The sequence below is a fragment of the Saimiri boliviensis genome, chromosome 3, assembly GCF_048565385.1.
Source record: "Saimiri boliviensis isolate mSaiBol1 chromosome 3, mSaiBol1.pri, whole genome shotgun sequence".
NCBI lineage: Eukaryota > Metazoa > Chordata > Mammalia > Primates > Cebidae > Saimiri > Saimiri boliviensis.
The window spans coordinates 37,647,981-37,673,117 of NC_133451.1; the positions used below are offsets into that span (position 1 = coordinate 37,647,981).

The 25,137-nt window shown below is 40.8% G+C and overlaps 1 protein-coding gene across 4 annotated transcripts in view; it reads right to left on the minus strand.

Annotated features, from left to right (window-relative positions):
- Positions 1-3,105: 3,105 nt before the first annotated feature.
- TMEM156 (transmembrane protein 156) overlaps positions 3,106-25,137 on the minus strand; it is a 67,341-nt gene continuing 45,309 nt past the window's right edge. For 2 of the 4 annotated variants that reach the window (XM_074396020.1, XM_074396017.1), the window contains exons 5-7: positions 20,563-20,646; positions 7,169-7,277; positions 3,106-5,344 (exon numbers count right to left, since the gene is read on the minus strand). In XM_074396020.1, coding sequence (XP_074252121.1) covers positions 5,308-5,344; positions 7,169-7,277; positions 20,563-20,646 — 230 coding nt within the window. In that variant the 3' untranslated portion in view covers positions 3,106-5,307. The remainder of the gene's footprint in view (positions 5,345-7,168; positions 7,278-20,562; positions 20,647-25,137) is intronic. The other 2 variants (XM_074396018.1, XM_074396019.1) reach the window with 2 other exon arrangements.

Below are 25,137 nucleotides of genomic sequence, written 5' to 3' on the forward strand. Positions count from 1 at the left end.
TCTCGCTCTTCTTCTTTCTGTCACTCTAATTCCACTATGTGCTTAATGACCGAATGATGGCAGCAACCTCATTGGTTGCTGTGTTTCCTCTCTCCCCTCTTCAACCTACACCTGAATTCTTTGAGTGGAAGGCTAGGGACCTGGCTTCTCTGCAGGATGCAGAGGTCAAGGAGGTGAGGATGGCTCACAGCTGGGGAGGAAAGCCTGCAGTGAGAGCCGCAAACACAGGACTAAGCCATAAGTCATAGGGAGGGGGCAGAGGGCGGATCAAGGTCAAGTTTGGAACGAATTGGAAAGCAGGGTACATGAAAAGCTAGGGTTAGTGGTGTCAACTGGAAGCCGTCAATCATGCCAGGTACCAAGGACCACAGCTTGGTTTTTGTTGGGGCCAGTTGTATGTAGACGGGGACAGAACTGCCAGGCTAGGGGAGACCCACAGGGCCAGTGACTGCACAGCAAATCCAGTGAGATGTCTTCTTCCAGGGCCCAGTTCACTCAGCCTCCTTGTGGTCCCTGAAGCGATCTTTAACAGTGCTCTTAGCTGCACCCGCTTCTCTCAGGCACCCTCTATCCATTTTACTCCCTTTGCCCTGTGTCTACTCCACAGGGCAGACTGTAGATGCTGCACAGGCTTTGCAGCCTGACCAATCTAAGACTAAAGCGTATCAATCAATAGGATTGGTGAACTTCCCTTGGCCTCAGCTTCCTCAGAGAGAATGAGAGTACACAGGGCACATGCCAGATGTAGAATGAAGGCTCAATAAATAGGCCTTTTTTATTTTTTAGAGACAGGGTCTCACTCTGTTGCCCAGATTGGAATGCAGTGGTACCACCATAGCTCACTGAAGCCTCAACCTCCTGGCCTCAAGCAATCCTCCTGCCTTTGCCTCTCAAAGTGCTGGGATTATAGGTGTGAGCCACTTGCACTGGGCCTAGTTCTTTACTCAACAAATATTTACAAAGAACCTAGTGTGAGCCAAACACTCTATCAGCTGCTGGGGATACTATGGTGGGCAGAACCAGACATGTTCCCTGTCCTCATGCAGCTTCCAGTCTAGAGAGGAAGACTGACATTAATTTGTAACCACTAAAGTAATGGCAAAGTAATAGGTACAAAAAGGGCCATGGGGGCTGAGAATGTATATACTTGAAAGGTTTGGTGATTCTGAGAAATCAGGAATGCCATCTTCAAAACCCTGCTCAAAAGCCTGCCCTAATTCCTCCCAACTGGAAGTGAGCCTATTGGCTTATAAATTCTCAGCAGGATGCATGCATCCTGCAATCGACACTTAGCTTACTGTATTATGTCTAGTATTTTCACCAGTGGTGTACACAACCTGTCTCCTCGGCCAGATTGTAAATTCTCTGTAGGCAGAGTAGGCCATCTACATCTTTGTGTGCTTCACAGTATCTGTTAAAAGTCGATTATTTTAATGAATAGGTGAAATTAGCTTCCTGAAAGCTGCCACAATTTAACAGGACTCGAAGCTTAATTTATGCTTTTTGCAAACCAAGTTCTCATTGATTTCTAAGTCATTTGTCAGAACATAAGAGGTGGTATGTAGGGAAACAATAATTTGGCTCCTGAGAAATTGCATAATATCCATACCTCATAGGGTAGAATACCCCTACACTCCTGCTGAAAAATGCCAGACCTGAGTTTGACCCACCTATTATTTAGGGATACACAGACAAGAAAAAATGAGACTAGTAGAATTCTGTCTGCCAAATCATCAATCTCTAAATTTTACAATTAGAATCTCAATTTGTGATCTAGAGAAAAAAAAAAAAATCCAGTACCAGAAGAAAAAAAAAAAAAAAAACCTCTGTGTGCTGGAATATTCATGCCTGTTAGGCTGCTGATACAGGAAGGAAAAAATATCTTTTCTTTCCACCCTTTGAAATTCAGAGTTGAAGCCTCTATAAAAAAAAGATTAACCAGAGAAAAACATACTGATTTATTTAAATAAGTTCTACGTCACACAAGGGCCATAATTAGGAAATGAAGATCAGAGGAAACAGTTAAACTTGAGTGTTTTTAATAGTAGATTTGAGGAAGAATGGAGAGAGACTTGGAGAAATATGATCAGGCAAAGAGAGTATGAGATCTTGTTGAAAAATGTGCGCTTTGAACGAAGAGACCTTCTAAACAGCTTTGTGTGAGCAACGTGGCTGTTTATTCACCTGGGTGCAGGTGGGTTAAGGCCAAAAAGGGCATTAGCAGAGGGCAATGGGATAGGAGTTGGTTTTATAGGTTTGCGTAGTTTTTTGAGGGGGCGGGGGTGTTGCAGAGTAAGTTCAGTTATAGAGGTGGGCGTTAGGAGCGAGGAATATACATGACCACAAGTTCAGTTACAATGGCAGGGTTGGGTGAGAGGTATTTACATTATCATAAGAACAGTTAAAATGGCAGGGCTGGGTGAGGGGCTTGTCAGGGAAGGTCTGGTGGGCGAACGCAGGCAGGGATAGGAGACGTTAGCTGAAGCAAGCAGGACTTTACACTTTCAGGCTCCAGGCTTGCGTATGGAGACCTGATAGATCTAAGAGGAATAAACCGAGGAAAACTCAGCAAGGCCCATTTGTTCAGATTCTCCTCTGCGTCCCTGTGTCTTGGGAGACAGGGAACTGCCTTTCCTCTGTGGATATAGGAAGAGCACCTCTCACGTGAAGGTCCTATGATGTGTTTTAGAGGAAGGTCAGCAAAGGTTTTATTACCTGCTTCTGGAGAGAGGAGGCAGAGGAAGGTCAGAGTAACGTTTCCACTTAAAATCTGCAATTTTCTCAAATTCCTTCAGCTTAAAAAATTCAGTTTGGCAAGGTGCCATATTTTGGGATAGCATGCCCTGAACCCCATCCCTGGTTATCAAATCTGACCCTGCAGTTAACCCTGTAAATCAACTCAGATAAGCAATTTCAACCATAGAAAACTGGCCAGGAGAGTAAGTTCCACTTTAACTCCGGGAAAGCATTTTTATATTTTAATGTTAAAAGCTGCCCTCTTGTCTATATGTGCTTTTAATTGGCATTAATAACTATAATTATTGTTGACATTAATAATGGCTATAACAAATATAAATGCCAAAAGAATCAAAGGAAACGTTTTGCTATTAAAGTACTAAAGTATTTTATTTAAATTCATTTTATTTTGGTATCTTTGAATTTTTTTAAAACATCCTGGTGCCAAAAGGTGGCAAGATTTATAAATGCAAACAAACATATAAACAAACAACTCAGGCACTCTTAAATAATCTATAAAATAGAAATAATCCATCTGTATAGGAAAAAATTATCAAATCAGCATCTACAATGTGGGCCAATTTCATACTTGAACCTGGTTTTGGTTCCTCAAAATTAAAATCTTGGCTCTGTTCTGTGCTGTATAATGACAGATTTTTTTAAAAAGACAGAGAGGAGGAATTCTCTTGCTGTTTCCATGGGTTTCATCAGCTTGTTTTCCATGACTCACAATGGCGTCTTGCAAAAGCTCTTGTTCCCTTGATCTCATGGGTCAAATGAATGCTCTTGAGCTAGTTTTCATCAACCAGTCAGCATTCCGCCTCCTTTCCAACTGTGCATCCTCAGCTGGACCCAAACATTTTCCAGTCTACTCATTCACAGAATAAAATTGTGAGTATTCTTCCAAAGGGCTCAGTCCAAATTGCCCAGGGATATTCTGAAGATTTCATAAAAACAAGAAAATATTATTCACACCAAAAATTTGGTAAGTGTTACTTGAATCAGAATTGGTAGAAAACAGTTTTAAAACCATTTATTAAAACTATGCCTCATAAGACAACCAGCAAACATCCTCAAGTCTCTGAGTCAGGGCTCTTTCTGATTCTGTGTTATGCTATGGAGCCCCTCATTATACCACTAAGAAGACAATGTGCTCAGTGATAAACTTCTCAGCCCAGGACCAAGGAAACCTTGGATCTCCTCTAACCTCTGCTGCTACAGTATGTTTGGTGTATTTTCTATATCTATCAAATGAAAGTGTAAGTGTTCATGCATTCTTTCAATTATAACATTCCATGATTCTAGCACAGAGACATAGAAATTGGGATTTATTCATTCACTCAACAAACCCTGACTGAACATCTAAATGCGAGGCATCCTGTCCTCTGGAGTTGGAGTGCCTCTATTGTGCTCCCCTAGTCCCTCCCATGTGAATTCCCATGTGAATTCCTCTATCATGTTACCTGTCAGTCTTTATCGAAATGAGGGACTCTCTAATCTGATTCCTCCACTGACTACATTGTTGTTTTTGCCAATGAGTAGAATTCTCGACATACAGTAGGTGCTCAAAAATCATCTGGTGAATAGGAACGCTTCAGATGCAAAGATAAGCATCCCAGAATGAAGGACCAGAATGAGAGGTCTCACGTATAATAACGTTCAGTAGTATTTCTCAGGTATAGTAATGTTCAGTGATATTTCACTGGCACAATCATATGACTACACTATTTGCTACATAGGAATTTCTGAGCCACAGCAGACCCCGGTTGCACTAAGACCCAAGCACTAAGATGTGCCTCTCTTTAGTCCTGAACACAGACAGATCCTCGGCACTTAGTTTCAGTTTGGCATATTGAGCCATCTACTCTGGGTTCCTTTGGCTCCCTCTCCCAATCTGCCCTCCACCCGTTTCCACCCTGCTTGGTGCTGTGGAAAACCAACTTACGTAAGTGCCTCCACTGGGCTCCAGTGCCCCCTGGCTCTGGTTGGATTTGGTCAATGGAGAGTACTAATGTACTCTCTAGCACATTAGAGGAAGGGAGAAGAGCAAACTTGGGGTTTGTTTGTGTAAATGTATGGTTTACCTGGGAAATTTTGTTACATATATATAATGCACAGTGGTTAGTGATCAAGGCAGAATATTTAAGGTCTCTGTCACCCAAGTACAATATCCAAGTACAAAAAATTCGAAGAAACCAAAATAAAATGAACTATAATAAAATGAATTATAGTCACCCTACTCTCCTTTCAGACATTCCGTTTATTCCTTCTGCCTAACTGTACGTTTGTAGCCTTTAATCCATTTCCCTTCATCCTCTCCTCACAACTTACCCTTCCCAGGCTCTGTTCTCTGCCTTTCCACTCTGCCTCCCTGCGATCATTTGTTTTAGCTCTCACCTACAAGTGGAGAATATGTGATATTTGTCTTTTTGTCCGTGGCTTACTTCACCTGAAATAGTGGCCTCCAGTCCCAATCATGTTGCTGCATATGGCATGATTTCATTTTTTACAGCAAATATTTCATTGTGTATATGTACCACGTTGTTTATCCAGTCACCTGTTGATGGGCACTTAGGTCGATTCCGTATCTTTGCTATTGTGAATAGTGCTGCAATAAACATGTGAGTAGAGGCATCGCTTTGCTATATTGATTCATTTTCTTTTTCTTTTTTTTTTTAAGACAGGGTCTCACTTCACCTCCCAAGCTAATGTAAAGTGGCATGAGTACAGCTCACTGCAGCCTCAACTACCAAGGCTCAAACAATCCTCCTGCCTCAGCCTCCTGAGTAGCTGGGATTTCAGACACATGTCACCACTCCTGGCTAATTTTTGTATTTTTTGTAGAGACAGGGTTTCACCATGTTGCCCAGGCTGGTCTTGAACCCCTGAGCTCAAGCAATCTGCCTGCCTCAGCCTCCCAAAGTGCTGGGATTACAGTTGTGAGCCCCCGCACCCTGCCGTAGTTTATTTTCCTTTGGGTAGATACCCAGTAGTGGGATTGCTAAATGGAACAGTAGTTCTATTCGTTTTTTGAGAAATCTCCAGACTGTCTTCTGTAGTGGGTATGCTGGTTTACATTCCTACCAACACTGTATAAGAGTTCCCAAAGTTGGGATTGCTATTTTCTCTTTTCAGGGTGACCCCAGGCTATAGTGTCCCTTGACCAAATGTCGCAGCTCCTATCAGATAGCTTTCCTAACACATTGTGTGTGTGTGTGTGTGTGTGTGTGTGTGTGTGTGTGTCTGCGTGTGTGTGTGTGTCTGTGCACACACAAACGTGTGCATGTCTGCCTCTCTCTCTGTTTTTGTCTCTCTGGGTTTCTGTCTCCTTTAGTCTTAAAGACAGTAGCAGGGCCCCCTAATCCTAGTCTAAGGCTTCTGCATTCTTTCTTTTTGATTTTCCCACACCCTGACTTAATATGCCCTTCATGGCTGGGCACGGTGGCTCATGCCTATAATCCCAGTACTTTGGGAGGCTGAGGGCAGGCGGATCACCTGAGGTCGGGAGTTGAAGACCAGCCTGACCAGTATGGAAAAACCCCATCTCTACTAAAAATACAAAAATTAGCAAGGTGTGGTGGCACATGCCTGCAATCTCATCTACTCGGGAGGCTGAGGCAGGAGAATCATTTGAACCCAGGAGGTGGAGGTTGCAGTGGGCCAAGATCGTGCCACTGCACTCCAGCCTAGACAAGAGCAAAACTCCATCTCAAAACAAAAACAAAAAAAAATGCCCTTCATTAAACGCTTCTCAAATTATTCAATTTGAGTACAATATCAATTTCCTGATAGGACCTTGACTGATAACCACCCACGTGTTCTGAAGAGTAAATGATATGACCAATTACCACAAAGCACAACAAGGGGGGTGCTAGTTTCCCTCCCCTTCCCTGTTACAATTTTTACACCCCCTACAATGGCTATTCCTAGTGCCTTTAACATCATTGCTACTTAAAAAAAGATTTGATGAATGAATTAAAAACATTTCAACACTTTTGACCATACTTTTAGACTTAAATACATCGAAATCAATGTGCGTTAATTTAGATTATCAGATGTTACATTTAGAGAAGTTTTTATTTCAATAATTGGGGAGCAGGCAGTTTGCTTTACACATCTCATTCCCTATTTTCTCATAGTCTGACTAAATTATGACTCAACTCTAGGAAAAACAGGGCCAAGGGATAAGCTAACATCTCAGGAGCGGTTTAAAAGACTAAGAGATTAGTTTAACAGACTAAGACATCCATCTACTGATCCTTCCTAGATGCTGGATTTTATTTTATGTCATCTAATTCACATGAACTGACTTTGCAAATTCATCACTTTCTACCTCCTGCCAGACAGAAATGGAGTTGGGGATAGACTGTGCCTCCTCGAATCTATCTGTTTTTATAATGAATAAAGTCGACAAAGCCAAATCATCACTCACCGTGTATATTGATCTTTGTGATGCACTGTGAAAGTAACTTCTAGTTCCGGTATTGGGGGAAGCACTTCCTGGATCTGATTCAAGGGTAGCCTCTGCGTGGTCTCTGCTACTTAAGAAGGAGAACTGTTTTAGTCTATATTTAGTAAATAGCAAAAAGAGACAAGCTTATTCAAATGCAGTAAATGTGGTAAGAGAACCAGGCTCTCCGTCTAGAAAGGATTTTGGCACTTTCCACGCTCATTAAATGTCCTGCCTACCTCTCTAACGCCTTCACCCATTTCTCTCAACTTCTCACCCCACGTCCTAGGCACAAAGACCTGAAGCGTACTTAAGGAAGACAATGCAGAGAACAAATTTTAAGTCCAGTCTCTCATAATCATCTTCTTTGAGAAAAAACAACAATAACAACAAAAAGTCCTGTGTCAGGTAGCAAGCAAAGAATCTTCGTTTGGAAACTGACTGCAAACATTTTATTCTATCACATTTTGTTGAAATATGTCCCTAAGGAGAATATTAATGATGTCTTTGATCTCAGGGACAATTTTACCGTGAAGCAAAGTTACAAATTAGATGAATTCTAATCTGTCTTCCTGTTCATGACTGTGTGACTTTATAAAATTCTTCTACTATTATCCTCAGCTGAGGTCGAGGTGGAAGACGAAACTTTATTTCCTACATTGTGGCATCTCTCTCATTCTCCTGAGATCCATGGTCTTGTTTTTCTAGCTTTTATATTGAGAATTACGTTTGTGTTTCATAGACATCTCTACTTTTGATATGAAGCCCTGAGCACAGGTGACAATGAGATGACCTACAATTGAAGGAGAAGTTTGGATGGGTGCTTCTTAAGAAGAGAAACCAGAAAGGGGGATTAAGTGTACTCAAGAAAATGATGCTTCTTGTCCATGAAGATGATCAAACACTGGTACAGAAATACTGTAGAACCTTCTCTGGGGATTTATTTATTTTTTTATTTTTTAAGACAGAGTCTCGCTCTGTCGCCCAGGTTGGAGTATAATGGCACAATCTTGGCTCACTACAACCTCTACCTCCCGGGTTCAAGTGGTTCTCCTGCCTCGGCCTCCTGAGTAGGTGGGACATTAGGCAATGCGCCATTGCACCCAGCTAATTTTTTTTGTATTTTTAGTAGAGATGGGTTTTACCATGTTGTCCAGGCTGGTCTCAAACTCCTGACCTCAGGTGATCTGCCTGCCTTGGCCTCCCAAAGTGTTGGGTTTACAGGCATGAGTCACCATGCCTGGCCATGAAGGACATCTTAAGCAGAAAAGCACAGCAGAAAAGAAATAAGACACATCACATCCAAGTCAAGATAGCACCATCAACGTCAGACTCATAAGCCATTGTTCCAGGATCAAGCCCTACCAAATTAAAGCTAAGAAAATTTAGTCTATCTATCTTTTCTTTTTCTTTTCTTCCCCTAACTACTCCCCATCTTATTATTAGTGTAATTAGATCTAACTCACCTCAAGTTACTACTTTTGATGCCTGTTTAGTTATGCCTTGTAGAGATTTACATAACCAAAGACAGCTTACTACTTCAGAAAAATATCTCTGTCCCTCTTAGACTTCCTCAGACTAAGAAGACATATTAAGTTCATATAAAGATACTAGTAATACAAAGAATAGTAGCTGTATTAATTAATAAGAATCAGACTCTTGTCCCTCTAAAACAGTATCTCTGTGTTCTGCTTAATCTAATGTCCTATGGAACACTAAAAGTTTAAGACAGACTGCTTCCAGGAATCTTTGTCAGTCTTTATAACCATATACCCATTTCACCAAAAAAATTACTCCTTCTAGCTGTCAATATAACAATATAATCCTATACAGCTTACTATTGTTATTGCAACGCCTAAAAACTCTTCCCCTTTATTAAGTTGTATTTACCTAAGGCAAACCATAGCAATTAAGACAAAGTATCAAGATGTAAATGCCTGACTAGAATAAATATTCCATCTGTACCGTAAATAAAGCGATGTTACACTTGTGCACACAGTAAGCCAGAAACCCAAATTGTCCCCTTTCCACTCAGATATTCCTCTAATTAACAAAACAAAGACTGCAGAGTAGCTCTTTTCAAAATCCTACAGCCTAAGACAATCAACTGTGCCAAACTCTCTATTTCCTGTAAGTCAGCCCCCAAAGCCCATCCAGCCTCCATCTTCTAAGACCAATTTTACCTCGTGTCTCCAAAAACAAGAAGAAAATTAGCGTTCCTTAAAGACTTAACAAGATGCAGGGAAGTCAAGCACTTCCAAGAGCTGATCCAACAGTCCGCCCTTATTCATCCCCGAGCAGATGTGCAGTAGTATTGTAGAGAACCTTCACTAGACACTCTGCCAAATAATTAGAGCAGTACTTGTGCTCTAGTTCATTTAGCCATCCTTTTTAGCCTAGCATTTCATCAACCAGAAAAAAAAAAAAAAAAAAGCTCTTACTAAAGCCTCCCTTAACTTTCCTCCATCTTATCCAGAGAAGCTTTTTCTTTTCTTTTCTTTTCTTTGAGAGGGAGTCTCGCTCTGTTGCCCAGGCTAGAGTGCAGTGGCACGATCTCAGCTTACTATAACCTCCACCTCCCAGGTACAAGCAATTCTCTACCTCAGCCTCCCCAGTAGCTGGGATTACAAGTGCCTGCCACCATGCCCGGCTAATTTTTGTATTTTTAGTAGAGATGGGGTTTCACCATCTTGGCCAGACTGGTCTTGAACTCCCGACCTCATGATCCACCCACCTCAGCCTTCCAAAGTGCTGGGATTACCGGTGGGAGCCACTGCACCTGGCCCAGAGAAGCTTTTTCTTTTAAAGACTCAGGCAGAACAACTATGCCAAGACGTGTTTTAAAAGTTTGAAGAAGAAAACTATGAAGTCAAAAGGAGGAAATTGTAGAAAGTAAAAAGTTGCTCTTCAAAGTTTCCCTTCCTGTTAAAGAATAATAATAAACGTTAGAAATAATAGTATCTTTTAAAGGTGTTCTTCAACACTTCTTGCTTTTTGCTAGTAACTCTTTGTTAAGCCCTATCCTATGTAACTGCTAGAAATAAAAGAATAAGTGCATTCTATGTCCTTGTACTTTAATCAAGATATTTGTGCTAGCCGTGCTCACAGGCACGTAGTACATTCTATGTCCTTGTACTTTAACCAAGATATTTATGTTATTGTTTTTCTAAGTCCTTTCACAAGCAACTTCATTCCCCTTCCTTATATAGACTTCCTCTTTTCCTTTTACTCTCCATTGCCTTTACCTATTCAGAAAAGTTTTAAGTTGTTAGCCATTCAAGTTTAGTTTAGATTGTAAAGTCCAGCTCCCACCAACGGAGATCAGACACAGCAGTAAAGACCCAACACATAAATAATAAATATGCCTGCGTTTCCTTTGTTCATTGTACTCTTGTAGCAAATGGCTGACAAGCAGTACCCTTTCTGCAGCAAGTAAAATTGCCTTGTAAGAAACTTTTTGTGGAATGCTAATTTTTCCTTGCAGTACCTATGAACAAGCATTCTGTCTCTGATAGTGATTGACAGACCCTTGGCCTGAAAATCAACAGAGGTGGTTATTTAAAATGCATGTTGCAGATCTATTGAATTAAGAATCTCTCTTCATAGAGGCCTAGAAGCCTGAATTTTTATAGACATCCAAGTTGATTCTGATGCATATTAAAACTTCAGAATGAACTTAACATGCAAATAATTGCTCAGACAATCTTAGATAAAGCATCTTATAATCCACAGTTTGAGATTTGAGATTGTTCTTTTGTTGTTGTTGTTTGTTTTGTTTTGTTTTTGAGACAGAGTCTCGCTGTGTTGCCCAGGCTGGAGTGCAGTGGCACCATCTCAGCTCACTGCAGCCTCCACCTTCCAGGTTCAAGCAATTCTCCCACCTCAGCCTCCTGAGCAGCTGGGACAACAGGCGTGCACTACCACATCCAGCTAATTTTTGTATTTTTAGTAGAGATGGGGTTTCACCATGTTGTCCAGACTGGTCTTGAACTCCTGGCCTCAAGTGATCTGCCCACCTCAGCCTCCCAAAATGCTAGGATTACAGACGTGGGGCACTGCACCCAGCTGAGATCATTCTTTATAAAGGTTAAGATATTGCTCCATACCTGTAATCCCAGCACTTTGGGAAGCCAAGATGGGTGGATCATCTGAGGTCAGGAGTTCAAGACCAATCTGGCCAACAGGGTGAAACCCCATCTCTACTAAAAATACAAAAGTTAGGTGTGATGGCAGGCACCTGTAATCTCAGCTACTTGGAGGCTGAGGCAGGAGAACTGCCCTAACTAGGAGGCACAGCCTGGGCAACAACAGTGAGACTCCATCTCAAAAAAAATAAAATAAAATAAAATAAAATAAAAATATATATATATATATACATGTATATATATGTGTATACATATATTTTTATATATATATATTTATATGTCATAAGAGGCTATTCATAAAACTAAATAATTATCCAAGGAAATTAACACAGTTCTTTTGGTTGAAAAGCCAAACTACTGATCATTTGCTTATTCATTTGGTTTGCTGATGTTTATAGCACAAAATATAACTGTAATTTACAACAGAATGAGATTGCCTGTCAAAATGATGGCTAGTCTAAAGTAATTCTCTAGTGGGGCATTATCTTCAGTTTCTTTCAGTATCCAAAGTCACATAACTTATATGGCAATAGCAAAACTTTTACAAATTGATTAAAAGGCAAAAAGGATATATGTCATTTTAATGACTTGTTCAAAATCGCTAAAATGGGTGGAAATTTTTTCTAGTTCTACATAGGAAATACAATTTCTTTCAAATATTATTAATTCACCAACACTAGTTAAGGCAGAGGAATAGTCAGAAATATTTTAGAGCTTCACAGCAGTCTTTTCATGAATTCGTCAAATCTCTGAAACAAACATTTCTATGACTTCTTTTCAGAAACTTCAAAGAGCCTTAAAATTTTTTTTTTTTTTAAATCCCACTCTGAATTTTGACCTGGCTGACTCTAGTGAACAAAATGGATTTTCAGCAGTAGAAACTTTGATTAAAAATAAAACTCCATGCCTCATGCTCTCGAATAAAGCCACAATCACACTATCCATGACCATGCCCAGTCGGCCCTTGGAGGCTTCTTCTTTTCCTTCTTTTAAAAAAAGATTTCTATTGCTTTTCAAAGGTGCTTTATAACCATGACGTCTGGTATCTAACCTCAGCTCATCTTTCCCAAGTAGCTTTTGATTCCCACTGAGTAACAGAAACCTGCAAGGTGTTTTTCTTACTCCAGTCCTGAATGATTTTCATGTCATAGACAAGGTCCATCTCCCACCACGAAGGCATATCTAAAACGTCCTAATTCTAGCCAGCCTCTCTTGGCTGCTAAGGGAATTTGTCTCATCCATTTTTTTATACTCTGATCTCCAAAACTACTTGCTCAGCTACATTTTACATGAGTATTAAATTGGAAAGCAAAAAGTAACTTTTAAAAAATACCAAGAAGGAGTAAATAGGGTTAGATGACAACACAGTATATGTCCCTCTGTGCCCTCCACTTCCTAAATAGAGAACTTAACCAACTCTGTTGCAATTACTCATCTCTCTGCCTCCTTGAACACAAAGATTGTATTTTCAGCACTGATTTATTCCCCAGAACCTACTTTAGAGAATGACACATAATAGGTCCTCAACAAATATGTGCTGAATGATCAAAAGAATATCATTTAACACCTCTTGCCTCATTGGTCTAGGTAACAGGGCATGGGCTCAGTCAGCTTAAGGAGCAATTCCAGAGGGCCACCCAGGAATTTGCGGGTAAGAAAAATAAAATGGTCCTCTGATTTTAATCTATAAAATCAGCACACGATCAGCACACAAACACACAAATTCATCTTCAAAAAATTATTCCCAATCCAAAGCTTGTTAAATGTAAAAACCATTATGTAAAATGAGCTTGTCAGGCTACCCCTAAAATGGGAGGAAAGCTCTCAAGCTATCTACCAAAGAAATGCATTTTGTTTTCTTTTGAGATAGGCTCTTGCTCTGTCATCTAGGGTGAAGTGCACTGGCACAATCAAATCTCATTGCAGGCTCAAGGGATCCTCCCACCTCAGGCTTCCGAAGCGTGGGATTACAGGTGTGAGCTACTGCACCTGTTCTGGCAAAGGAATGCATTTTAAGACCTAACCAACAACTCTTTCCTGTGATTTGACTTCCCACATGGATCTGTCTTGGAGGAGAAAGTACACGTTTGCTGTCAGAAGCGTTTGGTCTGTATTCCTCTCAATTGTATCACTGTTTGTAGGTTAATGGCACTGGCCATGAGGTTTTATAAACATGTGGGGGTGAACTGCATTATACAATGGATCCTTCTTGGTGTGCTGCCATTGCAGGAGGCTAAGTCCCCAGGCCTCAAGGGAAGCCCTGGACCAGAGAGCTTCACTGACATGAGGCACCTGTGCAGCCTTGCGGGCAGCAGCAGCCAAGCGGCCAATCCTGGCAGGGCCCTGGCCTGGCCTCACACATTCCATTCAGTTTTGGCAGTGGGGCCTGACACCTGCACAACCAAGATCACTTCCCTGTGGCTTTGACAAAGCTAGTGTGGCTGCCTTGAGGCTGAAAAAGGAGGGGAAAAAGACAGGGATAAAATGAGATGATGGACAGAATTTAGTAGGAGCCATATATACGTTCAGCAGGGGAGGCCTATGGGTTGCTGACCTTGGAAATGATGCCCTTAGCTCCTTTTTTCTCCATCACACTTTGAGAGATGCAGCCATCATGACTCTTCATGGAAACTACGGTAATAAACGTCTACACTGTTATCCACGAAGTACTTGGGTTTCCTCACAAGAGCTTCTCCAGAAATGAAGGAATTCAGGTTAATTTTTAGAGATTACTTAGATCAAGACAGCTGTGAAATGTTTCTGATGGTTTAGTGATTCTTATTCAGTTCCGTGATCTGGCTTCAAAAAACCCTACAGTCTTAATTATGCCTCCTTATTACCATAGAAATGCAGAACTTCAATATTGCTATACATCGTTCTGACCTTCTCATCACGTAAAAACATTGGCAGTTTTCTGTAAGCCCAAGATAGCTAGTAGCCTTTTAGGGCTAACAGAACCAATTGTGGCCGCTTAAAAGAGATTTCCATTATTCAAGGCGCCAACTTCCTCCCATGTTCAAAGCTCCATCTGTTATTAACAATGATCCTAAAACTAGTCATCTGCTCCAAGTCTAGTCAATGTGAAAATCAAATGAAGATGGAAAATAAATGACGGCGAAATTTTCCAGAATTAACTAAAAAGAAAAAAAAAATCTTGAACTGACAGCTGCCAATATTCTGAGCCACTGATTCAGTTTCTGGTTAATTCACACTGCAGGTATCTGTAATACTCCAAAAGATAAAACTGATGAAGCGTTTAACCATTTTCTTTTTATTATTTTGGATAGGCATACAAAAGTTATAAGTTAGGGAGGGAAAGTATTTGAAAGGCTTTTGTAAGACAGCAGTAGCCATTCTTTAAACACAGTCAATGCAGAATTGTATTTATTTGGCAAATATTTACTGGGTACTTTCCTACGATGTGCCCATATATATGCATCATGCTATGAGCTGGGGATGCAATGATGCGTATCATCAGATAGTGTCCTTGACCTCAAGGAGCCACCTGGCTCGTGGGAGAAACACTTATCAAATAATGGCACAAAACACAATAGCACTAAAATGTAAAATAGCAACAGTGATTGTTGCTGCAAAGAAAGATGTATGCTGTTCTGAGGGTGCGTAATAAGGAGAATCAACATAGTCTAAGAGGTCTGAAACAACTTTGTTGGTAAGCCAAGATCAGAAGGGAAGGATTGGAGCGAACAAGACAATGTAGAGTGGGAGGGAAGGAGGTTTGTAGCGTGTGGCAGGAGAGGCGGATGGTTCAGGCAGGGACAATCTATATGAAGATGGAGGAGATGTTTATGTGCACATGTTTTACCATCAATTCTTTCAGACCTGACATAAATGGCTGTCACATAAAGGCATTCAATGAATGACTAGAATAAATCATCCTACTCTACCTATAGATTCTTCACATTTGTCACATTTGTGAATTTCTTCCTGCAAAGAGACTCATCCTCTTCACTGGGATTTATTCTGTAACCAAGCAGATGGCTGTAACCTTTCCCTGTTTTATGAACCCAAATCTGTATTTTAAGAGTCATAAACAACATAGTTAAGCAAGTAAAAATTAAATTTTCATGTTATCTTGCTTGGTTGCAGGACATCTGGCACCAGTAATTTATCTTCTCATCTGCAGGAAGTTGAAACCTGCTTAGTCTTTATTATACTGGCCATAAACATGTTGCAAATTATAATTTTACACTGCCATTAGTTTTATTTTGGTGTGATATAAATTACTGGGTCATCCACTTTTTCACATTTAGCAATTCTCTTTCACAGTAAAACTCCATTTTCTTGTGCTTCGTGTTCCCTTAGAACCCACCCACACTAATTGCAAGAAAATTTCAGCCAATGCTGCAATGAGGATGACTCACATTGTCATATACAAGCTTTTACGACCTTATACAGAGAAAATGTTTCATCTCGATTTCCAGTGTCAAATGTAAAAGAGCAGGAAAACTTTTGACCTGTGATTTGAACCCCGAGTCCCCCAGTTCGCTATTGTGGAGTTCTTTTGAAATCAAATGAAATGATGTGCACGAAAGTACAGAACATATGGAAGGTGCTTAATGAGAGATTCGTTTCCATTCTCTTATGTCAGCCACAGGTAGAATATCCTTAACTATGTCGGAAGCTCTATAAAAGCATGGACTGTGCCTATGGTATGTGCCATTATATCAGCAATGCTTAGTATAATGGCTGGCCCATAGTTAGTGTTCAATACATATTTATTGAATATTTAATGCTTATAATGGTTAATATTGAGTGTCAACTTGACGGGATCGAAGGATGCAGAGTATTGTTCCTGGGTGTGTCTGTGAAGGTGTAGCCAAAGGAGATTAACATTTGAGTCAGTGGATTGGGAAAGGCAAGTCCACTCTCAATCTGGGTGGGCACAATCTAATCAGCTGCCAACAAGGCCAGAATAAAAGCGGCCGAAGAACGTGGCCTCCATCTTTTTCTGTGCTGGCTGCTTCCTGCCCTTGAATATCGGACTCCAACAGTCTTCAGCTTTGGGACTCAGACTGGCTCTGATCCTAGAAACCTGACGTATCAATATTTATTTGACAGTCCAGCATGTGGACATGTCAGGGGTGATGACTAAGTATGCAGAAAGCCAGAAGGGCAGATATCCCCCCTCCCTGCTTCCTGGCATCCAGAGTACCACCATATGGCTTCCCCTCCCACTCCTCCTTGGAGCTTGCAATCCTCAGGAGAGATACAAAGCGGCATGGTAGCCACGGGGTAGCCCAGCAGTCCAGAGGGTGGTGACACCAGCGGGGGCGTTCTCACCAGACCATTCCTGACATGCAACTTGGGCTGTATTTTTGGTTTCCTGCCCACCCCTGCCTCCCTTAATCCCTGTTTATTTTCCAAGCTCAGATTCCCGAGCCTGCCTGTTGTTTCTATGGGACACCTACTGGTTTTCCAATAAATTCTCTGCCGTCAGTCAAGTGGGTTTCTAACATTTGCAACCAACCATTCAGATTCAAGTCCACTTCTCCTACCCCTGGCTTTGGTTTCCCAGCACATTAAACTCATTAAGCACTGTTTCTAGGGGTACATTTTAAAGTTACTTTTTTTTGGAGACAGGATCTTGCTCTGTTACCCAGTCTAGAGTGCAGTGGAATGACCTCAGTTCACTGCAGCCTCAACTTCCCAGGCTTAAGCCATTCTCCCACCTCAACCTCCTGAATAGTAGGGACTATGAGCACATGCCACCATGCTCGGCTAATTTTGTTTATTTTTTTGCAGAGATGTAGTTAATATGTTTCCTAGGCTAGTCTTGAACTCCTGGACTCAAGTGATCCTCCTGCCTTGGCCTCCCAAAGTGCTGGGATTACAGGTGTGGGCCACCACACTCGGCCTAGAGTTACTTTTGCATAGTTTTCAAAATCTCTTCTTCAAGACAGTCAACGTTTTTTTTTGTTTCATTTTTTGTTTTTTGTTTTTTGTTTGAGACAGAGTCTCACTCTGTCACCCAGGCTGGAGTACAGTGGCTGGATCTCGGCTCACTGACTGTAACCTCCATCTCCCAGGTTCAAGCCATTCTCTCCTGCCTCAGCCTCCCGAGTAGCTGGGATTACAGATGCCCACCACCACGCCCGGTTATTTTTTGTATTTTTTAGTAGAGATGCGGTTTTACCACTTTGGTCATGCTAGTCTCAAACTCCTGACCTAATGATCTGCCCGCCTCGGCTTCCCAAAGTGCTAGGACTACAGGCGTGAGCCACCACACCTGGCCAACAGTCAACGTTTTTTATGATTCTTTGATATCCTTAGTGCTTCTACAAAGTGTTCTATGCCTTCCTTAATAAAGTGAATTTTTTTTTTTTTTTGAGACAGAGTTTCATTTTGTCCCTCAGACTGGAATGCAGTGGCGTGATCTTGGCTCACTGCAACCTCCACCTCCCGGGTTCAAGTGATTCTCCTGTCTCAGCCTCCCAAGCAGCTGGGATTACAGGTGCAGGCCGCCACACCAGGCTAATTTTTGTATTGTTAGTAGAGACGGGGTGGGGTTTCACCATGTTGGTCAGGCTGGTCTCAAACTCCTGACCTCAGGTGACCTGCCCACCTCAGCACTCCCAAAGTGCTGAGATTACAGGCTTGAGCCACTAGGCCCAGCCAGTAAAATAGAATTCTATGCACTCTAATTACTCTGTCACTTTATTTGTTGTCATATTTCTTAATCCCTAAGATTCATTTCTTGCTCATCTGCTCTTTTTACTCTATACTCATTTCCTTTTAGGGTTTGTGAGACTTAATAAGCTTTTATATTGCCAGATGTTATGCTAGCAACAACCCTCCACAGATAAATAAGACAGAGATCACCTGCGTGAAGATAATAGTTAAACGAGTAAGATGGAAAGTAGATTAATGCCTAGCCAGGAAACATAAGCTCTCATGCTTCTCGAAGCAAGGAGGAAAATATTACAGACATATAAAAGATGGGGATTTGATTCGGTGACATCTCCTTCTACAGCAGCAGGATGCATTTATTCCATCAGTGTTCACTGTGCCCTAGAATGTGCCAGGCACAATGTGGTGCCTGCTTCCTGGTAATATCTCCTTATTTCTCTCTTGTAGGATGAATAAACTGCTTTTGGAGGTACAAGCCCCTCTGTCTCTGTGTGTGTGTATAACAATAACTCACTTTTTAATGCATGAACAAGTGGAGAGACATCCTGGAATGTGTGGCTAGAGTCGACAACAAACTGCTTCTGCTGGAGGTGACACAGTCACCGCTGCTTTGAACCACGTTTTTTTTTTTTCTACCCATGTTACTGCATCCCCAGAGAACCATGCTGAGAACATTTCTCTCGTACATTCTCACTGCTGCCTATAATCCATCACTACAAAGAGAGGCCTTAAAAACGGCGCTCAAGGGAGACATGATTTCCTTTCCATTTCTCTCTCAGAAAAGCAGCTTATAATAGGGAAGGAAAAGATTGCATTTAGGTTAAAGGAATATAAATAAGAAAGACTCTGCCTCTTTCCTTCTTCAAGATGCTAAGCCTCAAAAGGGTTCTTGGTTTTAAAAACGGCCATCACCCCTTGGCCTGCACTAGACATTAATATTATAGACCTGGTCATAAAGCCAGAGGATTTTTAGTGGGAGCTCTTAAAGGGAAAGGATGGCTAAGTCAGGTTTCTTTGGTCACAGGCTCATAAATACAACTTTGTGAGGTTAGTCTTGTGGTTAGCTAGTACTCAAAATTTGCGATTCCCTCGAATATAGGGCTTCACAGGGGAACTATGGACTTTTCCTCAGACAAGAATGCAGTGCTGTAAATTACGACTTGAAAACAGAAACGACCAGAATTCCTAAGGTGACCGAAAGCCCCACAGAACTGTGTTAAAACACTCCTCATCGTTGGGCACATGTACTAAGGGGAGAAAGCAGGGAAAAGCGCCATTTTCTCCTTTTAAAAATTAACTTTGCCATTGAAAACAACACTGCGGCTTTTAACTGATTAAAAAAAAAACAAAACTTTCATTCACTAGACAAAATTTCCGTCAACTTACCCCACATTTAACTGGGGTCAAATGATTATTTCGCTAATGCTTATTATCAGTTATAGCTTAATAATGTTACTGCTGTTGCTGGGTAGAAAGTTTAAATTTTTAAAATATTTAAGCTCCTTAGATGCACTCAAGCTAGGGTTCTGCTTATCTGCTAATTTAAATAGCTAACAAAAGCTCCCAGTGAACGCAGGGTTGCAAGGTCCCCAGTGAAATGCAGTGCAAATCTCTATGCAGCTGTAGCCTGGGGGACTGAAGGTTTGGCCCGTGTCCTCCCACTTTTTTTTAGATTTCTGTCTTTTATTTTAATTTTACTTTAGGTACATGTGCAGGTCATGCCGAGTTGTTGCATAGGTGCATAACCAGGTAGTTTGCTGCTTCTATTCCCCCTTTGACTATAGCTAGCATTTCTCTCCATGTTATCACTACCCACCCTCCACTGTCCCTCCCCTAGCCCCCCCACCAACTGCGCTTCCTTTTTTTTCTAACTTCTCACAAAGTACCAAGGCGCCTGCTCGCTGGCTGTGTACAAGGAGCTTTGGTAACAGCACTCATAACTCTGCGGTTTTCATGATCAAGGATATTATTTCTCTCTGCTGAAGAAGAGGTCTTTCTCCATGTCACATTCTCCCTCTTTGACAGCTTGAATCCAAAAGGAGGCTTCACAATTAGAAGAAAAAGACTGAACCACAATAACTGTACTAATAGCCCCCTTCACTGCTCTAATTAGAATTCCCTTATTCCATTTCTGTTTCTCAGGAGAGGACAGGGGGCTTTCTAATTGAGGCTATTAGAAGTTCTCTTTACACAACAACACCCTGTGCTAACTGAAGGCTCCAGTGAAACCCATGCCCATTCTGCAATTACTTCTTGCAATTCTGGGGAATAATGGTGTCTTGTCTCATTTAAAAATAAATCTAAGGCTTATCCCTATGGCTTTCTCTCCTCTGCCTACTCACATGAATTTCTTCTTGCCAATTACGTAAACTTTCTGTTATTTAAGGAGGTAGTTTAGATTGCTACTGTTCCCTGATAATAAGACATATTGAACTGGATTTCATTTGCCCACAGCTTCATTATTCCAGATACGAGGCTAATTTACATAAGCTCGGATCTCAGATTTTGAGTTTATCCTGTAGTGAAACCATGCAGCTTTGGAATTTCCTGTGTGCTGTTCTGTTTACAGGCCACAGAACTTACCTGAAATAACCTGCACATTCAATGCTCTCAGTTTCTCAGAATCACTTCCTCTTAAGAGAACAGATGTAGGTTTGTCTTGATGACCTATTTCCAGAAAAGATATTAAGTATTTAGTAATAAACAAGCACACTGTTAACATATATTCCCCATGTTGGTTCAAAGGATTACCAAAAAGAATGGAGCCATTCACAACATGGCCTGGAATAATGAAACTGACCTAACAGTCCCATAAAGAGTTTCTTGGATAAACACAGGAATTGGCCCTTCTGGTCTTAATTGAACCTTACATTTGTTTTATCTGAGTTCCTCTCAAAAAACAGTATCAAAGAATTGAAACTCTCCAGATCTCCATATCCAGACAAAGAGATGCCAGACCCTTCATTCTCCATGATTGTTTTCTTACCCCTCCCTAGTTCCTGTTTTCTTACACATTGTTACATTTCTTCTCTGCTATATAAACCCCTAGTTTTAGTTGGTCAGGGAGATGGATATGAGACTGAGCTCCCAGCTCCTCACCTGTAGCACCCAATTAAAGCCTTCTTCCTTGGCAACACTGATCCTCTCCGTGATTGGCTTTCTGTGCAGCGAGCATCAAGACCTAGACCAAACCCCTGGTGTTACATCTAGTATTGTGGTGCTTGTATTGTTTGCCAAGGCTCTCACCTTCTTTACCAGGCAAGGCTATGTTGCCATTTCAGTAGGCAGAACAAGTGTTTGCCTCTAGGTTTCAGTAAAGTTGCAATTAATTCTTTTGACTAAGTATTTGTTGCAGATATTTCTATAACAGGATTCTGGGAGTTTTCCTTATAAAGTTATTTTCAATTAACAAATACAGGCTCTTTCCAAAACCAGTGGCTTCTCTACTACTATAAATGCCATTATGCCATCTCTTCTCATGAAAAGCACCAGCTCTTATACACAGAAATTATATTGTTTATCTTATTATATACCTAGACATGATGTGAAGAATATTTAATATATATTTAATATTCAATAACATTTAATGTCCTAAGTGGTGTGGCATTTTTTCTTACTTTGTATACTTGGATTTGCAAGCTTTTCAAAATTACTAAGTCTGTCATTTGGGCAGATATTTGTAAGAATTTAATTTGACTCCCCACTACTGGTCTCCATCTAGACATTTTTCCTAGCTCACTTCTGTCTCTCTTTGCTCATAGCTTTTCATAATGAAAAATGGGTCAAGAGACTCAGAACTATGCACTATTTATAAATAACACACTTTTACTTTAAGTAACAGAATTTTCAAAGCTAAATACCCCTACATCTTAGTTCTGACATTTTGCTAGCTATGCAGCTTTGGATAAAACACTTAACCTCTCTAAGTCTCAGGGTTTTTTTAATCTATAAAATAAAAATAGCATGTATTCTGTTTACATACTTTAAGAATCTAGTGAACATGCTCTGAAAATGGTTATTCTACAAATAAACAGTATTGATTATGTTATTAACCACTGCTCAAGGAAACTGCTCTCAAAAACATCTGCAACAAATGCTTAGTCAAAGGAATTAATTGCAACTTTACTGAAACCTAGAGGCAGCCACCTGTTCTGCCTACTGAAATGGCTAACACTGCCTTGCCTGGTAAAAAAGGTGGGAGCCTTGGGAAATGATACAACCTCGCAATACTACTGTCCTTGAATGAAAACTATGCAGTAGACACTGTGGTCAACTTTGTGAGTAATCTCTTTGTTTCCTTACCTCAACCCTGTGTGGTAGTGGTGATTATCCTTGTTTTACAGAGGAGGTAAGGATACATAATTTAAATAACTTGCTTAATGTCACATCATAGTAAGTGGTAGTACTAGGACTCTAACATAAATCCATTTGTTTTCAGTGCCTATTCTAATAGTGATACATTTTGCACTGTCTTTAAGAGGCTAGCTACTCATACCAGGAACTGTCCATTGAGCCTGATAGTCATACATTTTATGCATGGGTACATGCCAGTAGAACCAGTATTTGCCTGAGTACACACCAGTAGCACCATATCAGTAATTTACAGTCAATATCCACCCTGATAGGTGGGTGCCTAGGTCATATGAGTTATTAAATATTTCTAACATCATTCCTACTGTCCTGATTCCTAATTTCTAATTTCTTTTTTTTTTTTTATTGCATTTTAGGTTTTGGGGTACATGTGATGAACATGCAAGATTGTTGCATAGGTACACACATGGCAGTGTGCTTTGCTGCCTTCCGTCCCCTCACCTGTATCTGTCATTTCTCCCCATGCTATCTCTTCCCACCTCCCCACCCCCCGCCCCTCCCCCATTTCCCCCCAACAGACCCCAGTGTGTAGTGCTCCCCTCCCTGTGTCCATGTGTTCTCATTGTTCAACACCCGCCTATGAGCGAGAATATACGGTGTTTGATTTTCTGCTCTTGTGTCAGTTTGCTGAGAATGATGGTTTCCAGGTTCATCCATGTCCCTATAAAGGATGTGAACTCATCGTTTTTGATGGCTGCATAATATTCCATGGTGTATATGTACCACATTTTCCCTATCCAGTCTATCATCGTTGGGCATTTGGGTTGGTTCCAGGTCTTTGCTATTGTAAACAGTGCTGCAATGAACATTCGTGTGCACGTGTCCTTGTAGTAGAATGATTTATAATCCTTTGGATATATACCCAGTAATGGGATTGCTGGGTCAAATGGGATTTCTATTTTTAGGTCCTTGAGGAATCGCCACACTGTCTTCCACAATGGTTGAATTAATTTACATTCCCACCAACAGTGTAAAAGTGTTCCTATTTCTCCACATCCTCTCCAGCATCTGTTGTTTCCCGATTTTTTAATGATCGCCATTCTAACTGGTGTGAGATGGTATCTCAATGTGGTTTTGATTTGCATTTCTCTGATGACCAGTGATGATGAGCATTTTTTCATATGTTTGTTGGCCTCCTGTATGTCTTCTTTTGTAAAGTATCTGTTCATATCCTTTGCCCATTTTTGAATGGGCTTGTTTGTTTTTTTCTTGTAGATCTGCTTTAGTTCTTTGTAAATTCTGGATATCAGCCCCTTGTCAGATGGGTAGACTGCAAAAATTTTTTCCCATTCTGTTGGTTGCCGATTCACTCTACTGACTGTTTCTTTTGCCGTGCAGAAGCTGTGGAGTTTGATTAGGTCCCATTTGTCTATTTTGGCTTTTGTTGCCATTGCTTTTGGCGTTTTGGTCATGAAGTCCTTGCCTACACCTATGTCCTGAATGGTTTTGCCTAGATTTTCTTCTAAGGTTTTTATGGTATTAGGTCTGATGTTTAAGTCTTTAATCCATCTGGAGTTAATTTTGGTGTAAGGTGTCAGGAAGGGGTCCTGTTTCTGCTTTCTGCACATGGCTAGCCAGTTTTCCCAACACCATTTATTAAACAGGGAGTCCTTTCCCCATTGCTTGTTTTTGTCAGGTTTGTCGAAGATCAGATGGTTGTGGGTATGTTGTATTTCCTGTGAGGCCTCTGTTCTTTTCCATTGGTCTATATCTCTGTTTTGGTACCAGTACCATGCTGTTTTGATTACTGTAGCCTTGTAGTATAGTTTGAAGTCCGGTAGTGTGATGCCTCCCGCTTTGTTCTTTTTGCTTAGAATTGACTTGGCTATGCGGGCTCTCTTTTGGTTCCATATGAAGTTTAAGGTGTTTTTTTCCAGTTCTGTGAAGAAGGTCATTGGTAGCTTGATGGGAATAGCGTTGAATCTGTAAATTACTTTGGGCAGTATGGCCATTTTCACGATGTTGATTCTTCCTAACCATGAACATGGAATGTTTCTCCATCTGTTTATATCCTCTCTTATTTCATTGAGCAATGGCTTGTAGTTCTCCTTGAAGAGGTCCTTTACGTTCCTTGTTAGTTGTATTCCTAGGTACTTTATTCTCTTTGTAGCAATTGTGAATGGCAGTTCGTTCTTGATTTGGCTCTCTTGAAGTCTATTACTGGTGTATAGGAATGCTTGTGATTTTTGCACGTTGATTTTGTATCCTGAGACTTTGCTGAAGTTGTTTATCAGTTTCAGGAGATTTTGGGCTGAGATGATGGGGTCTTCCAGATATACAATCATGTCATCTGCAAATAGAGACAATTTGATTTCCTCCTTTCCAATTTGGATACCTTTTATTTCTTTTTCTTGCCTGATTGCTCTGGCTAGAACTTCCAGTACTATATTGAATAGGAGTGGTGAGAGAGGGCATCCTTGTCTAGTGCCAGATTTCAAAGGGAATGCTTCCAGTTTTTGCCCATTCAGTATGATATTGGCTGTTGGTTTGTCGTAAATAGCTTTTATTGTTTTGAGATACGTTCCGTCAATACCTAGTTTATTGAGGGTTTTTAGCATAAAGGGTTGTTGAATTTTGTCAAAAGCCTTCTCTGCATCAATCGAGATAATCATGTGGTTTTTGTCTTTGGTTCTGTTTATGTGGTGAATTACGTTTATGGACTTGTGTATGTTGAACCAGCCTTGCATCCCCGGGATGAATCCTACTTGATCATGGTGGATGAGCTTTTTGATATGCTGTTGCAATCGGTTTGCCAGTATTTTATTGAAGATTTTTGCATCTATGTTC